The 17,105-nt window shown below is 45.6% G+C and overlaps 1 protein-coding gene across 2 annotated transcripts; it reads right to left on the reverse strand.

Annotated features, from left to right (window-relative positions):
• Window positions 1–386: 386 nt before the first annotated feature.
• On the reverse strand, window positions 387–17,053 carry wdr91 (WD repeat domain 91). Of its 2 annotated transcripts, none has more exons than XM_072372606.1 (18): window positions 16,828–17,053; window positions 16,317–16,450; window positions 16,041–16,220; window positions 15,758–15,965; window positions 14,645–14,727; window positions 12,372–12,481; window positions 7,066–7,237; window positions 6,344–6,547; window positions 4,640–4,821; window positions 4,494–4,548; window positions 4,299–4,394; window positions 3,928–4,022; window positions 3,047–3,200; window positions 2,513–2,621; window positions 1,387–1,499; window positions 1,204–1,311; window positions 870–959; window positions 387–745 (listed from the first exon to the last, which is right to left on the reverse strand). In XM_072372606.1, the coding sequence occupies exons 2-18, from the start codon at window positions 16,437–16,439 to the stop codon at window positions 581–583; spliced, it is 2,247 nt and encodes a 748-aa protein (XP_072228707.1). In that variant the 5' UTR covers window positions 16,440–16,450; window positions 16,828–17,053; the 3' UTR covers window positions 387–580. The 2 variants fall into 2 exon arrangements, with proteins under 2 accessions (XP_072228707.1, XP_072228708.1); XM_072372607.1 differs by having other exon boundaries at window positions 17,011–17,029.
• Between the last annotated feature and the right edge of the window lie 52 nt (window positions 17,054–17,105).

The raw sequence follows: 17,105 nt of genomic DNA on the forward strand, positions 1-17,105 counted from the left end.
CTCCGCCTATTATTCTAGCGCCCCCTTTGGCCGAGTTAGAGCACTACAGGTGCAGCCGCTGCGCGGTCATGAAAACTATAAAATGCATTAAAATTCAATAACTGGGTAAACAAACGCATTAAAAAAAACAGTTAAATAAATTGTTAAATACAAGACCTCGTAATTAAATAAATGTTTTCCTACTTAAAAGTATTTATTGCTAGATATGTGCCTATATTTATATCCAAGATACGTATCTATATTTCAAGGTTTATGTCATTTCTGATCACAAAAAGCAGAGTAAGTTGAAGCTGTGAGTCTGTCAGACAGTTAAGTAGTTTTTTTTTTTTTTGTTACAAGCACAAAACGTAATTGAATGTAGTTTTTAGAAGAAAAAACAATAGAGCTCAGATGTAACTTTCAGTCGGATTTTAATGCTGATTTGAACTTGGCAACAAATTCATAAGTTTTCACTGTTACCATCTTATGAAACAGATGCTGCATCAATCTCCATCAGTTACTGCGTATGATTAATCAGTTTAATTCAAACAAAACTCTGATAACCTCTGACTCCTTCAGGTTTCCTCTACTGGGTCCTTGGTCATGACTTCTGTGCCAGGAGAGTGCTCAGTTTGATCTTTCCATCCATGGAGGCCGTCAGACAGGTGCCGCAGTCCACCGCCGAGCTCCAGTCAACGGTCACCACCGGTGCTTTGTGCCCGCCCAGCGACAGCACTCTCTCCAGCGCTGGCTCCCCATTGGTCAACTGGAAGATAGAAAGCAGGCAACATGGAAGCAGATCAGAACAAAAATGACTTTCCAACGAGCTCAACTGCTGTCAAAGAAGCAGTGAAGAGCAGAAAAAGGTGGGTTAAGGAGGACTGACGTACTCTGTATATGAGTCCTCCGCTGCTGGAACAGGAAAGGACGTGTTGTCCTTCTGAGTCGAATGCAAAGAGTCGACCTCTGGGAACCTGAACCTTCAGAAACGTTCACAAACAACTTCAGACACACCTTAAACACGCTGCAGTTCATTTAATCCTCTTTCATGTTGCTGATTAAATATCAGATCAGATAAAATCAGGTAAAACGTGGAAAAGTTGCACGATTTCTACACAGGTAGTTTTGTTCCAGTTCATTTCTGATCCTGATAAAATCCGTTCTGTCACACTCAATCAGTCCATGATGAAGAAAAGCAGCCGTTTCCACGGTAACAGCGGTCACCTGTTTGTATCCGCTGTACCCCGACAGGACAAAGGGCCCGGTGGCATCCTGAGGTAAAATCTGCTCCGACTGCTTCACGCCGCAGCGATGGATGTTCCACTGGATGAACTGTGCACAGACACACGTTTAAATGAGCAAACTGAAGGTTTCAAAAGGCTTTTTGACAGTCTGCCCTCCACAAACCTTCCCATCTTCCCCGATGCTGAAAACGGTGTTCTCATCGTAGCTGAACTCCACACTGTAAACTTCTCCGTCATGAGCTCTCCAGCTCATAGCACTTTCATAACGCTGCATATCTGCCAAAGGGACAAACCAAGACTTCAGAGGACAGTTTCCTCACGTTTCAATGTGCAAAGTCACAGGAAGTTTCACACAAGTGCAACTATGGTAAGATGCAAATATAAATCAGATATTTTACAGATACTGTTGCAAAAGAAGAAGAATTTGTTGTAAAATATGCAGTTACACCCTTTTTAACGAATAGAAAACGAGATTATATCCTTCTTGAGTTGATTCATTATAAATCAACTTCACATGACTTTCCTCTCTTTTTCCCCCTGTTTAATTTCTCCAATGATTTTCTGTCCATGTGACATTATTGTGGTTCTTAACTTGTGTTTCCCTGTTCCAGCAGGTATCCTTTGAATGGTGTTATGGTGTTTTTCCCCCCTCTTTTCCCTCTTTTCTGTCTTCTCAAACCCCAGCTGGTCCAGGCGGATGGACACCCTTCCTGGTTCTGGTTCTGCCAGAGGTTTCTTCCTGGTTCTGGTTCTGCCAGAGGTTACTTCCTGGTTCTGCCAGAGGTTTCTTCCTGGTTCTGCCAGAGGTTTCTTCCTGGTTCTGGTTCTGCCAGAGGTTTCTTCCTGTTAAAGGGAGTCGTTCCTTTCCACAGTCCCTCAGGCTCAGGACGGGAGATTGGACTGAAGACAAGTTTCGGTCCAATCTGTTGGTTTCCTTAGCTCAGATATTATTTTTTGAATTGGCTCCATATGAATTAATTGGATTATGATTACAATGAATTGAATTCCAATTGGCTTGAATTGGACTATATTATTAAAGTGCCTTGAGATGACAATTTTTGTAATCTGGCGCTTTATAAATAAAGTTGAATTGAATGACAAGACAAATGTCTTAAAATCTTAAGATTTAAGCACTTAACTGTAAAAAATAAAGTCAGATCGGGGCCTGGTGTCCACCTCTGAGCCCATTCTCTTAAGTTTTAGACAGACTTTGAGATTTTCTTTCCTATTCTCAGCTTAAAGACAACATGGCGTCTGATTTGTGGGGAAGATTAAGGGTCAGCACTGACCGAACAGCCTGATGACTCCATCAGCAGCTCCAGTCACCAGAAGGTTTCCGTTGTGGTTGAAGGCTGTGCAGTTAACAGCGACTGGTTCAGGTTCCAAAGAGAACTGGAGCTGAGAAAAAGGAAGTCCAGAAGCAGAGTGAAGCAAAACATGTTCAAACCAATGCTGCAATAAGGATGATCAGGTTCTAATTAACTTTATTGTGTTATTTTTACTCTCTGTGTCAGTTTGTGCCACTTTCACTGTTATAAACTGTGTTTAACCCATTTTAAGCCTATTTCAGGGTTTGTTTGTGCTGTCCTCTCACTCCCAGCCAGTCGAGGCAGAAGGCCACCGTTCATTTTTAATTAACTGGCATAATATGGATTTAACTGGATTACAATGAACTGGACTGAATCGAATTATAATGAATGATAATAATAAAATGTAATATATAATTAGACTTGTTTTTTCTCTGTTTGAAGTGAAATGATATGACACATGCTGTGAGCTGGCACTGTTTAAATAAACTGAACTGGATTGAATTGGTTAACCACCTGCTGTTTCACAGTCTTTGTGTCCCAAAGAAGCAACTGACCAGACACTGGAATAGGAAGCCGAGGACCAGACTCAACATTTCCAGAGCGGCTGAGAGCTGCAGCCGAACAGACAAATGAAGAACCGCTGGGACTGCAAGCCAAAGACAAGATCCTGGGAGGCAAAGGAAAGGGGGGTTATTAATAATAATGTGCTGTCTTCAGACTTTTGAATTCACTATTCTTTGCATCAGGATATTGTAAAAACTCCAGCATGTAGCTAATTCTTATCGACTTGATCAAGTGAAAAAGTTTTAAACATAATTTAAAACCACAAACTGCTGGAGTTTAATAAAATGTCTTCACTGCTGTTCCTGTTCATTCAGTTTTTCTTCACCAGTTCAGTTCCCCTTCTATGCAGATGTGCGTTAAACATGGCAAACAGATGCTAACCGTTAGCACGCCACTGAAGTTTGAAGCATGTTAGCATGCTAACATGCTAACATGCTAACAGTGGGTGGAGAACGTGCTTTATTACAGTCAGAGTAGTTTCTATCAATAAAAACTAAAATTAAAGGCCACACAACTCTATCCATGTGTGCTATTCTGCAACAGCGGCCATTTCCAATCAGGCCAGAGCTAACAGATGGTTTTACAAGCTCACCTCCACATGGAAGCGTGACTAGTTTCCTGCAGCTTTCTTATTTATCATCTTTATATATCATCAATGATCACTGATTCATTGAGTTTGATTCACAGAGTGAAGCATTCAGATATTCAGCTGCATTACAAGTTAAAAGCTGACCTGCAGTCTCAGCTTTACTGAGCATATTAAGGGGGTTTTATTTCCCTAATGTGGATTCATATTCATAAAGTTACTTAATCCAGACAGACAGGTTTACCGTGGATGAGTCTCATCAATGTTCATCTCATAAAGATTCTTCTTAGCGTCCGTATCGTAGAGTCGCACCGTGCCGACACCACTGCCGAGTAACAACTGACCGCACACACACACACACACACACACACACACACACACACACACACACACACACACACACACACACACACACACACACACACACACACACACACTTTGGTTAATATCTTTTACTGACATCAGTCCAACTGTCCACAGGCTCTCTGTAATAACGGCACCTTCAGTTGCTCTCAGGTTAGCCATCGTTAACTGTGAGAAACAATGTAAAAGGATGTTCCCTTGACCTGGTTGAAGTGCTACCAACAGCCTAATAAATGCTCTTTGTGTTTTTACCAGTCTGTCTGGTTTGGTGGCCCACTCCAGAGACAACAAAGGGGACTTGGACATGATGGTAGCCTTGGTCTGCATGATGGGATTGAACGACCACACCTGAGGAAGAAGAAGGGGAGAGGAGGAAGTCTTTATTGACGTTTCTGTTAGAGTGAGCAGATTCGTTCTTTCTGTGCACCACAACCCCAAAAAAATCACCTTTATGACTCCGTCAACATCCAAACTGGCAACCCGGCGACCAGAACAGTCAACCCTGGAAATCAGCGTAAGAATACAGGAAGAAAACGATGAGTCTTTGACTTCCTGTGTGATGTTGCTTCAGTTTAAGAAGGCAGAGGGCAAACCTGCAGTGCATGATAGAGGAGTGGTGTTCCCCGTACTCCTCCTGGCTGAGTTTAATGAATGGCTGCTCCACTGATAGGCCTCCTGCCTCTGCTGCTGCCCCACAGCTGTTGGAGGAGTCTGGAGGCTCGGCGGAGGGCTCAGGTGGCTCCACATCTCCTGCCTCCCCTTTCCTCTCAGGTGTCTGAACACAAAGCAGGACAGTTTCAATCGATTAGAGGAGAGAGTTCATTCTTTGATGAAACAGAGCAGCTTGGTGATGTGGTGACTAATGTCAGTGTGTTAAGCTACTGTGGTTGGTGAGAAACACTAACCAGTAACCAGCTAGTTTTCAACTCATACTACATAGCCAAAGATGCTTCTCTGGCTGGAAAGGCCAACTCAGCCTAAAAGAACACGCCCCCCCTCTGTTCATTGAGCTCCTCTTGCTGCCCTTAGCCGCCCGCATCAGATCCAAGTCCCTGATGTTAGCTACAAAGAGCTTAATGGAACGGCTCCATCTACTTGAATGCTCCTGCAAAGGCTTCTGTCCCAACTGGGTCCCTCCGTTGGTCCCAGGATTGTCGTCTAGCAGCTCCTACACCACGCCTAAGACAATCCAAACTCTGTTCATGTGTCGTCCCACGATGGTGGAATGACCTACCGAGCGCTACCAGAACAGGGGCGTCCCTGTCTATCTTCAAGAAGCTCCTGAAAACCCAGCTCTTCAGAGAGCATCTCCTATCCCAGCACTTACCTTGTACTTCCCTACCCCCTCTATCTCTGCTCTTTATCTTCCTGCTCTTCCTTCTATGCCTGCACCCTATCTCTACTCTGTCCCCTCTGACAGAGTCGGACTCCTGGGTTCCTTCTATGTAGCTTATTGTTAGCTTTTTATAGAGCTGTTATATCTTCATTTGTAAGTCGCTTTGGATAAAAGCGTCTGATAAATACAGAAACAGAAACATAAATAGGCAAAATAAAAAATCAATTATCTCTGGTCTGTGTGATAACTTAGCATCCATCCCTTATCTGCCGCTTATCTGGGGGTCGGGGGGCAGCAGCTTTAACAGAGAAACCCAGACCTCTCTGTCCCCGGCCACTTCCTCCAGCTCCTCCGAGGGGACCCCGAGGCGTTCCCAGGCCAGCCGAGAGACATAGTCTCTCCAGCGTGTCCTGGGTCTTCCCCGGGTCTCCTCCCAGTGGGACGGGCCCAGAACACCTCCCCAGGGAGGCTTCCAGGGGGCATCCTAACCAGATGCCACCTCATCTGACTCCTCTCAATGCGGAGGAGCAGCGGTTCTACTCCGAGCCCCTCCCGGATGACTGAGCTTCTCACCCTGTCTCTAAGGGAGGCCCAGACACCCTGCGGAGGAAACCCATTTCGGCCGCTTGTATCCACGATCTCGTTCTTTCGGTCTCTACCCACAGCTCGGGACCACAGGTGAGGATGGGAACGTAGACTGACCAGTAAATCGAGAGCTTCGCCTTCTGGCTCAGCTCCTTCTTCACAGCGACGGGTCGGTGCAGAGCAACACTGCAGATGCTGCATCGATCCATTCGTCCCTCACTGTGAACAAGACCCTGAGATACTTGAACTCCTCCACTTGGGGAAGAATCTCATTCCCGACCCGGAGAGAGCGTTCCAGCCTTAGCATTGATCGAGCAAATGTGAGGTTCAGAGTTGTCCAAAGCTGAAATATACTTTTACACCAGCCTTGAGGTACCTGCAGAGGTGGTTTGGAGAAAAGCTCCTTTCTTTCTTTCTCGTGGTCCTGGATTCTCCTGTGTCTGGGATTCAGGTTTGTCACCTGGTTTGTCGGCTGATTTGCAGACTGCTGAAACTGGGAATTTGCAGAGTCACTGGTGGACGACTGGCTGGAAGCCGGCTTTGCTTCCTTAGGTTGAGGTGCTTCTTTCGACTTTGCCGCCTAAAAAAAAGAAACCATCAAAGGTTTCAGCAACGAATGCAACAACACACCATCTGTAACTTTCTGAGATGTCTTTTGAAACCTGGTGACAGTGTGTAGGTGAAACAAGTTAATAAATACAGATATGAACCCCTCTCTGCTCGATTGTGTGTTGGTTATAAAGTGATAATATCATGAACTGTGCTTTTGAAGCCGATGCAGGTTCATAAATCATCTCAGTCGGAACAATAAATGTGAGCTCTGTGCTTCTGAGCCAGAATTGAGATGTGAAAAGTTGCCACAAAAATGGCAAAAACTGTGAATGAAATGCAAGGAATAACAACTCTTAAACTGTTAAAGTTCTTCAAACCCTTCGGCTGCATTTTATACACAATGATAGCAAGAAATGAAAAACATTTCTAAATTGGTGCCTTTCTGTCTTTGTAGAGCAAAGTTTAGGCCTTTTCAGTTCCCTTCAACAGAGGCATCATCAGCATCTTTTTCAAACATCTGACCAATCAGGAAGCTGTGGCTCCCACCTGATTTACTGATGGCTCCTTTCTGCCCACTGCTGCTTGGCTTGGTGAAGACCCTGAGGTGACCGGCGGTGGTTTCCCCGGAGTGCGCCTGCCTTGTGGTAGGAATGTAGAGAAGAAGTTTCTGGAAGGGGTGTTGGTGGCGTTGGCAGCTCGCTGGCTCGACACCAAGTCCCTATGACAGCATGGAGAGAGAGGAAAAAAGCAGGAAAGGTTAACAAAACCCGACTGTAGCAGTACAAAATGAGTCAGAGCTGTAAAAGTCAGACACCAGCAATGATCTTAGAGAAGCAGCTGCTGCTGCCCATCAGTCTGGGAAGGGTTATAAGGCCATTTCCAAACTATCTGGAGTCCATCATTCTACAGAGAGAAAGATTATTCACAAGTGGAAAACATTCAGGACAGCTGTCAATCTTCCCAGGAGTGGACGTCCCAGCAAGTTCACCCCAAGGTGAAGAAGCCCAGAGCTACATCTCAGACTCTACAGGCCTCAGTTAGCATGTTAAAGGTTAAAGGTCACCCCAAGGTGAAAAGGCCCAGAGCTACATCTCAGACTCTACAGGCCTCAGTTAGCATGTTAAAGGTTAAAGGTCACCCCAAGGTGAAAAAGCCCAGAGCTACATCTCAGACTCTACAGGCCTCAGTTAGCATGTTAAAGGTTAAAGGTCACCCCAAGGTGAAAAAGCCCAGAGCTACATCTCAGACTCTACAGGCCTCAGTTAGCATGTTAAAGGTTAAAGGTCACCCCAAGGTGAAAAAGCCCAGAGCTACATCTCAGACTCTACAGGCCTCAGTTAGCATGTTAAAGGTTAAAGGTCATACATCTCAGACTCTACAGGCCTCAGTTAGCAGGTTAAAGGTCAAAGGTCATGACAGCACAGTTAGAAAAACCCTGAACAAGGATGGCTTGTTTGGAAGGGCTGCAGGAGAAAGCCTCTTCTCTCTAAAAAGAACATGGCAGCACAGCTTAGGTTTGCAAAGCTGCATCTGAACAAAGCTCAAGACTTCTGGAACAATGTCCTTTGGACAGACCAGAGCAAAGTGGAGATGTTTGGTCCTAATGCACAGCAGCACGTTTGGAGGAAACCAAACACAGCATATCAGCACAAACACCTCATACCAGCTGTCAAGCACGGTGGTGGAGGGCTGATGATCTGGGCTGGTTCTGCAGCCACAGGACCTGGGCACCTTGCAGTCATTGAGTCCACCATGAACTCCTCTGGATACCAAAGTATTCTAGAGTCAAATGTGAGGCCATCTGTCCCAGAGTCGTGGAAGGAGCCAAAATGAAATTATTGCTGCTAAAGTTGGTTCTACAAGCTATTAAATCATTATTTAGTACCAACACAGTGCTTCTGCATTTTGGTTTGGTTTTATTCAAATAAGCAATGGTGCAGTCTAACATGTGTTGATGATAATCTGAGGTTTTATTTAGCTCATTTCAAGGTCAACTGGTAAGGTCGTTGATTTTTTAAATATGTCCCGATACGTTCACGTTAGAATAGAAAGGATATAGCGACTGGAAAATCATACAATAACAACGTTTATGGGGAGCTGTTTGAGGTCTAATCACCTACCTGAAGAAGGCATCATGAGGTTTTTCTTGAGCTCTTTTTGAGGCTGGACGACCAAAACCTTTCACCCAAATGAAAATAATCCCTGTCACAGAATCTATGGCCAGCATCAAGTAATAACACCAAACAGCACTGATAGTTCAAGCAACCCTTCCTGAATTCAAAGTTCCACAGGGTACCAGACAGCGTTTAAGATGCCAAAAGATGGGCCAAGATTATCGGTGGCGTGCCGATTTATGCTCCGAACACACCAGAAGACTTAGAAAAGACTCTGAAAGACTATCAGCTCACATCTAAAGACCAGTGTTCAGGGTTTTTAGTCCCAGACTAGCCTCAGACTAAAGATTTTACAAAGACTGAATCTTGTAGGGTCACTATTTACAAGACTACAAGTATATTTTTCCCATCATGCTCAGCAGAAGTTTTACAAACATGGAGGAGAAGCAGCTTTTAGCTGCAGCTGCTCTGGTCTGTGCAGTGGTTTGTAGTGAAAAACCCAACAAAAAGAAGAGAAAACGCCACAGAATATGGGCACAGACAGTCCATTTTCACCTGCTGGTCGCTCGTTCTTCTACGTCCGCCGACATGTTTGTTGTTGACTGTCTGCTTTCCTGTTTCCGATGCTGTCAGAGCTCATCTATTGGTTGTTGATTACGTTACGTCACTGCGACCTGCGATGATATTAAACACGTTTGATATGAGCCCAAAACGCGGTCACAGACTGCAGATTACCGCCTTAAACTTAACGATGGAGATGACGGGAGCGCACCGAGACTCCAGTTAGACTCCAGTTAGACCCCTAAAGACTCCGGTTAGACCCCTAAAGACTCCAGTTAGACTCCAGTTAGACCCCTAAAGACTCCGGTTAGACTCCTAAAGACTCCAGTTAGACTCCAGTTAGACTCCTAAAGACCAGTTAGACTCCAGTTAGACTCCTAAAGACCAGTTAGACTCCCAAAGACTCCAGTTAGACTCCAGTTAGACCCCTAAAGACTCCAGTTAGACCCCTAAAGGCTCCAGTTAGACTCCCAAAGACTCCAGTTAGACTCCAGTTAGACTCCTAAAGACCAGTTAGACTCCAGTTAGACTCCTAAAGACCAGTTAGACTCCCAAAGACTCCAGTTAGACTCCAGTTAGACTCCAGTTAGACTCCTAAAGACCAGTTAGACTCCAGTTAGACTCCAGTTAGACTCCTAAAGACCAGTTAGACTCCCAAAGGCTCCAGTTAGACTCCAGTTAGACTCCTAAAAATTCCAGTTAGACTCCAGTTAGACTCCAGTTAGACTCCTAAAGACTCCGGTTAGACTCCTAAAGACTCCAGTTAGATTCCAGTTAGACTCCTAAAGGCTCCAGTTAGACTCCTAAACACTCCAGTTAGACTCCTAAACACTCCAGTTAGACTCCAGTTAGACTCCTAAAGACCAGTTAGACTCCAGTTAGACTCCAGTTAGACTCCTAAAGACCAGTTAGACTCCCAAAGACTCCAGTTAGACTCCAGTTAGACTCCAGTTAGACTCCAGTTAGACTCCTAAAAATTCCAGTTAGACTCCAGTTAGACTCCAGTTAGACTCCTAAGGACTCCGGTTAGACTCCTAAAGACTCCAGTTAGACTCCTAAAGGCTCCAGTTAGACTCCTAAACGCTCCAGTTAGACTCCTAAAGACTCTTAAAGACTGCAGTTAGACTCCAGTTAGACTCCTAAAGACTCTTAAAGACTGCAGTTAGACTCCAGTTAGACTCCTAAAGATTCCTAAAGACTCCAGTTAGACTCCAGTTAGACTCCTAAAGATTCCTAAAGACTCCAGTTAGACTCCTAAAGACTGCAGTTAGACTCCGAAAGACTCCAGTTAGACTCCTAAAGGCTCCAGTTAGACTCCTAAAGACTCTTAAAGACTGCAGTTAGACTCCAGTTAGATTCCAGTTAGACTCCAGTTAGACTCCTAAAGACTCCGGTTAGACTCCAGTTAGACTCCAGTTAGACTCCAGTTAGACTCCAGTTAGACTCCAGTTAGACTCCAGTTAGACTCCTAAAGACTCCAGTTAGACTCCTAAAGACTCCAGTTAGACTCCTAAAGACTCCAGTTAGACTCCAGTTAGACTCCTAAAGACTCCAGTTAGACTCCTAAAGACTCCAGTTAGACTCCAGTTAGACTCCTAAAGACTCCAGTTAGACTCCAGTTAGACTCCAGTTAGACTCCAGTTAGACTCCTAAAGACTCGGCTTTTAGTCTGGGACTGTGGGGTCTTTGGCGTGAGCCCAGCATTAGCTTAATGCTCCACACAGACAGTCGGAGCTGCTCTGACGGCAGCCTCCTATCAGCCTTAATAAAGGAAGATGAGCAGCTCCACTGTCTGTTTTTAGTTGTATTCAGTAGGAGAAACAGTGCATAAAACGGCCTGTTTGTTACCGGTCATAGAAACGCCGACGTGGGCGCCAAAGAGGGCGTGTAGCGCCTGGCCATCAGCTTTGGCCTCATGGAGAACTGCACGATGTTGCCGTGATGATGTGGCCCCTGGCTGTGGTGATGTGGCCCCTGGCTGTAATGTGGCCCCTGGCTGTGATGATGTGGCCCCTGGCTGTGATGATGTGGCCCCTGGCTGTGATGATGTGGCCCCTGGCTGTGGTGATGTGGCCCCTGGCTGTGGTGATGTGGCCCCTGGCTGTGGTGATGTGGCCCCTGGCTGTGGTGATGTGGCCCCTGGCTGTGATGATGTGGCCCCTGGCTGTGATGATGTGGCCCCTGGCTGTGGTGATGTGGCCCCTGGCTGTGGTGATGTGGCCCCTGGCTGTGGTGATGTGGCCCCTGGTTGTAATGTGGCCCCTGGTTGTAATGTGGCCCCTGGCTGTAATGTGGCCCCTGGCTGTAATGTGGCCCCTGGCTGTAATGTGGCCCCTGGCTGTAATGTGGCCCCTGAAAACGCCCCCTTCTCTGGAACTTGTGAAGGATGTGCCTGAGGACTTTGACACTTTGAAAAATCTCTTTAAAAACTAATTTCCTGCCCAGGACCGATGGTGTTTCTCGCACTCGTCTGAAGCTCAGATCGCGGCGTATCTGTGAAGCTGAAAAGCTCAGGCTTTGGTTGAGAACAGAACAAGAAAAGAACAATTCATCGGGTGAATTGTTTATTTGGACACATCAGACAGTGAGAACACCGTAATACTCTCAATACTTCAGCATTAACAATATTTGAGTTAAAAGCTGTTTAATAAGATCACACAAAATAGCTTTTTGGTGACTGAAAGTGCTCGAAAAGTCAGAAATATAAACACATAAAAGCTTTAGTTTCACCAGCCAGCAAGAGGTTAATATTCTTAAATGCAGCTCACAAAGTTCAACACAACAGACATTTTTAAGCCTTTAAACATAATAACTCAGAAGAACCGGAACCCGCTCTCCAGCAGAAGTTTTAACAGCTTTCAGACTGAACACGTCTAACTGCAGACAATACTGCGGAAGAGCTGTGACTCAAAGGTTAAAAGACGCCCAAACAGAGCAGAAAACAGCTTCTGCGCCCCTCAGCCTCAGCGAATGACTCAGGAGAAGCTTCTGTGGCGTGCAGCAGTGACCCTACTCTGACAACGTTAGCGCCGCCGCCCGCCCAGCGTTACCAACAGCTTCTGCACGTCCTCTTTCCTTTCGAGCATCATCAGCTTTCAGCCAACACAGCACACCTTAAAACGGCGGCAGCTACGGTTCAGTCGGTCAGCAGTAAAGACAGAGATGTTAGTGGCTCACAGCTCAGTGTCTCCCAGTCGGTCCATGTTCTGGACATAAGGTGGCAGCTTGTGGAGGACCATCTCTTCTCCATCTCTCTGGTCCTTGTAGTCCATCTGCAGGGCGAACAGCTGGAGGAGAGAAAACAGATGCTGATGCACATCCAGGAACCCAACACTGTGATCTGAGCGTGGGACAAAAGAGCTATTTATACAACTAAATAAGTAACCTTCCAAAGCCACTGAGAGGACTGAAATAAATGATGGAATTCAGCCATTATTCAGCTTTACACGAGTAAATACCACTGCTATGCTGATGATACCCAGCTCTATCTGTCTGTCCCACCTGACGACCTCACGGTCTCAGACCGTCTCTCTGACATATCAACATGGATGAAAGCCCATCACCTCCAACTAAACCTCCCAAAAACTGAGCTGCTGGTCTTCCCAGCCAAACCAACCAAACACCACAGCATCTGCATCCAAACTGAATCCCTACCTGCAGGCAGCTGGAAACCTGGGAGTCATGATTGATGACCGACTGACCTTCAAAGATCCCGTTATCTCTGTTGCTCGTTCAGCCGCTTTGCATTACTAAACATAAGAAAGATCAGACCATACCTGACCCAACATGCCCCCCAGCTCCTGCTGCAGGCCATGGTCATCTCCCACCTTCACTACTGCAACACTCTCCTAACTGGTCTCCTAACTGGTTTCCTAACTGGTCTCCTAACTGGTCTCCTAACTGTTCTCCTAACTGTTCTCCTAACTGCTCTCCTAACTGCTCTCCTAACTGGTTTCCTAACTGGTCTCCTAACTGGTCTCCTAACTGGTCTCCTAACTGCTCTCCTAACTGGTCTCCTAACTGGTCTCCTAACTGGTCTCCTAACTGGTTTCCTAACTGGTCTCCTAACTGGTTTCCTAACTGGTTTCCTAACTGGTCTCCTAACTGGTTTCCTAACTGGTTTCCTAACTGGTCTCCTAACTGGTCTCCTAACTGGTTTCCTAACTGGTCTCCTAACTGGTTTCCTAACTGGTTTCCTAACTGGTCTCCTAACTGGTCTCCTAACTGGTTTCCTAACTGGTTTCCTAACTGGTCTCCTAACTGGTCTCCTAACTGGTTTCCTAACTGGTCTCCTAACTGCTCTCCTAACTGGTCTCCTAACTGGTCTCCTAACTGGTTTCCTAACTGGTCTCCTAACTGGTCTCCTAACTGGTCTCCTAACTGGTTTCCTAACTGGTCTCCTAACTGGTTTCCTAACTGGTCTCCTAACTGGTTTCCTAACTGGTTTCCTAACTGGTTTCCTAACTGGTCTCCTAACTGGTCTCCTAACTGGTCTCCTAACTGTTCTCCTAACTGGTTTCCTAACTGGTCTCCTAACTGGTCTCCTAACTGGTTTCCTAACTGTTCTCCTAACTGGTTTCCTAACTGCTCTCCTGACTGCTTTCCTAACTGGTTTCCTAACTGGTTTCCTAACTGGTCTCCTAACTGGTCTCCTAACTGGTCTCCAGCCTGTGAAACCTCTGCAGATGGTCCAGAACGCGGCGGTGCGTCTGGTCTTGGATCAGCCTAAAAGAACACGCCCCCCCTCTGTTCATTGAGCTCCTCTGGCTGCCCTTAGCCGCCCGCATCAGATTCAAGTCCCTGATGTTAGCTACAAAGAGCTTAATGGAATGGCTCCATCTACTTGAATGCTCTTGCAAAGGCTTCTGTCCCAACTGGGTCCCTCCGTTGGTCCCAGGATTGTCGTCTAGCAGCTCCTACACCACGCCTAAGACAATCCAAACTCTGTTCATGTGTCGTCCCACGATGGTGGAATGACCTACCGAGCGCTACCAGAACAGGGGCGTCCCTGTCTATCTTCAAGAAGCTCCTGAAAACCCAGCTCTTCAGAGAGCATCTCCTATCCCAGCACTTACCTTGTGCTTCCCTCCCCCCTCTATCTCTGCTCTTTATCTTTCTGCACTTCCTTCTATGCCTGCACCCTATCTCTACTCTGTCCCCTCTGACAGAGTCGGACTCCTGGGTTCCTTCTATGGAGCTTATTGTTAGCTTTTATAAAGCTGTTATATCTTCATTTGTAAGTCGCTTTGGATAAAAGCGTCTGATAAATACAGAAACAGAAACATAAATAAGACTAGTTTTGGAATAAAAGATTTAACTTTTGTGAAAACAATAAAGCAACTTTTAAACCAAACTAGAAGCTTTTTGGACATTCACTAAAACAAGGGAATAAAGGAAGAGAAGGGGTGCGAGGTAGAGACCTTTTTCACCAAATAACATCTTAGTCTCACCATCTGACGGAGCTGTTCGTTGTCTTCGGTCACGCTGGTCATCTTCTGGACTTCAGCATCGAAGCTCAGGAGGACAGGCTGAGGTGGAGATCCGTTAAGGACCAGAAATCAGGGAATCAAGAATCCAAATGACACAAAAACTGTCCATTTCTGCTTACTGAAGCACATTTTTAAGCTGCACGTGAGAAAATGTTGATGATGCTGCACAGTTTGACAGAAGAGACACTTTTTCTATGAAGAGTTTATGGTTGAGTGAAGCAGTTTCTGCCCTCACTTCATCCACACGCCCCCCTGCAGCACAGTTTATTCACTCCAGTAAGAACGTCCATCTTACTCAAAGTCGTCGTTCACATCGTCAAAATCTGATAAATATCCTGCCATGTTGCACAAAACTATCAGCAGCAAACTCTGTGTGAAGTTAGCCGACTGTCACAGAGCACGGAGTGAATAAGCTGTGCTGCAGGGGGGCGTGTGGATGAAGTGGTCCCAGTAGAGTGCCTGTGTAGAAATCCCTCCGTTAGCTCTCCTATAGCTGCAAGTAGCCACATAACAGCAGCTATGAGCTAACAGAGCTATGAGCTAACAGAGCTATGAGCTAACAGAGCTATGAGCTAACAGAGCTATGAGCTAACAGAGCTATAGCACACGTTCATTCATTCATTCTTCTTAAAGTATTGGTGAAATAAAGACAGATAATGCCTTATTTAGAGGCTGCATCCTCTAAGCCCCGTTCACTCCGTTATATGGATCTCCAGTTATCTAAATATCTTCAGAAGGACGCCGACTTTCACCAAACTGTTCTCTGTGAGCAGATGAACGTATTTCATGCCAGAAATAAGGTTTAAAAATACCGGAGTTCCCCTTTAAGGAAAGTGTCTCTTTTGCACAAAAATAGCAGTGGCTCATGTTTCGATTGTCTGTTTACAGGACTGTAGGAACCCAGAGGTACAACATGCTTAACTACATGGAGGATGACCTGCACTCTTTGCACGTATTTAACTAATTTTAACATGTAAAAACTTCAACAGCTCAGTGGATCATTCTACAGTTATATGTAATCTGGCTACAAATCAGAAATGAGAGTTTAATTCTGTGGATTCAGCTGAAGGATATGCATACACTGGAAGAGCACTGACAGGAAGTTGTGCAGTGAAACCAGGAAGGTGTCGGCCCACTGGCGGGAGAAGTATGGAGAGAAGGCAGCGCTCTGCTCAGGAGCAGGGATGAAAGGCAGGATGAACCAGTCGCGCCATTCGGCCTGACCCTGCAGCTCCAACGCCTGCTTCTGGAAAAACTCCTGAGTCTTCTCCAAGTTTCCTTTCTGGAAGAATGACAGAAGCCAGACTTTTAAAAGTTGCTCCCGCCCAGACATTCAGAGCACGGGGTGTTTGATTACCTGGATGGTCGTAATGACGTAGTATCTGTACAGGCTGGTTCTCAGTTTGTTCACAGTGGATCTGTAAACGTCCTCCAGTCTGCAGAACAGACGTCTGTCCAGGTACAGCCAGTACTCCTTCAAACCAAACAGGTCGAAGCTCTGCACAAACTGCTGGAGCTGATCAATGATCTTATCCACCTGCAGATGCAAACCAGCCCCAAACACAGGTGGGTTTCAAATCTGGAAGTCTCCGAGACACGCTTTGAACAAATAATTCAGGTTAAACCATATTACCCGGAAGCCCTTCTCCTTGTCACTTTTGATTTCACTGTCAAGGTGTTTCAGCGTGTTGGTGAAGCCGCGGTAGATCAGGTACTCCCTGACATGTTCGTCCGTCCTTTCCACCGCAGACCCCATGACCTCTGACCCTGCAGCGCCACACAGGGTTTAACACAGTTATGCAGGACGGCTGCCCCCATGTGCCAGTATGAAATATGTGATCTTTTTTAAGTAAAAACGCTGCATGAACAAACAAAAGCACATTTAAAGGCGCTCGTTTTATCTAACGGTTTCTGTAATTAGTCGTTTTGATTCCTCCCAGTCAAACTTCTTTAGAGAAATTATATTTAATCCTGCAAAATGCTAAAATATATGAAAATTCTGACTGAATGTCGGTATTTTCCGTTGCCACTACAGTTAATATCTCATTCATCTTTTGACAGATATAAATCGCACTTGCTTGACATAATAAACTGTAGCTGTCCCCAGTAACCGTGTCACATGCCGTAGTTTCACATCCACGTACCTTCGTTAACAGTGAGGATTAAAACCAAGTCACATGAAGTTCGGGTGTTTCCGGATTAGAAAACAGCCGTGAAACAAAATCGAGAACATGAAAAAGGTTATTGAAGTTTATTTTCGATCCAAGCACCCAGCAGAGAGCAGAGCTGCTCCTCTGTTATAGTTTGAGGGTCATAAAAATATTTACAACAAAAGAAACTCACTTCCTGTTGTCCTCCTGAGCGTCATGTGACGAGTTCATGTGACGTAGCCGCTTCGCTGATAAACGTGGAGCGCCATCTG

This window comes from Leuresthes tenuis, unplaced genomic scaffold, assembly GCF_036924035.1.
Source record: "Leuresthes tenuis unplaced genomic scaffold, fLeuTen1.0.hap1 SCAF_19, whole genome shotgun sequence".
In the NCBI taxonomy this organism is placed as follows: Eukaryota; Metazoa; Chordata; class Actinopteri; order Atheriniformes; family Atherinopsidae; genus Leuresthes; species Leuresthes tenuis.

Excerpts from the sequence above, each read along its gene's own strand:
- wdr91 (XM_072372606.1), bottom strand. The coding sequence starts at position 16,439 with ATGGGGTCTGCGGTGGAAAGGACGGACGAACATGTCAGGGAGTACCTG. Across the intron at positions 4,822-6,343 it reads TCTCCAAACCACCTCTGCAG|ACACCTGAGAGGAAAGGGGA; the intron begins GTACCTCAAGGC and ends CTTTGTGTTCAG. Across the intron at positions 960-1,203 it reads GGTACAGCGGATACAAACAG|GTTCAGGTTCCCAGAGGTCG; the intron begins GTGACCGCTGTT and ends ACGTTTCTGAAG.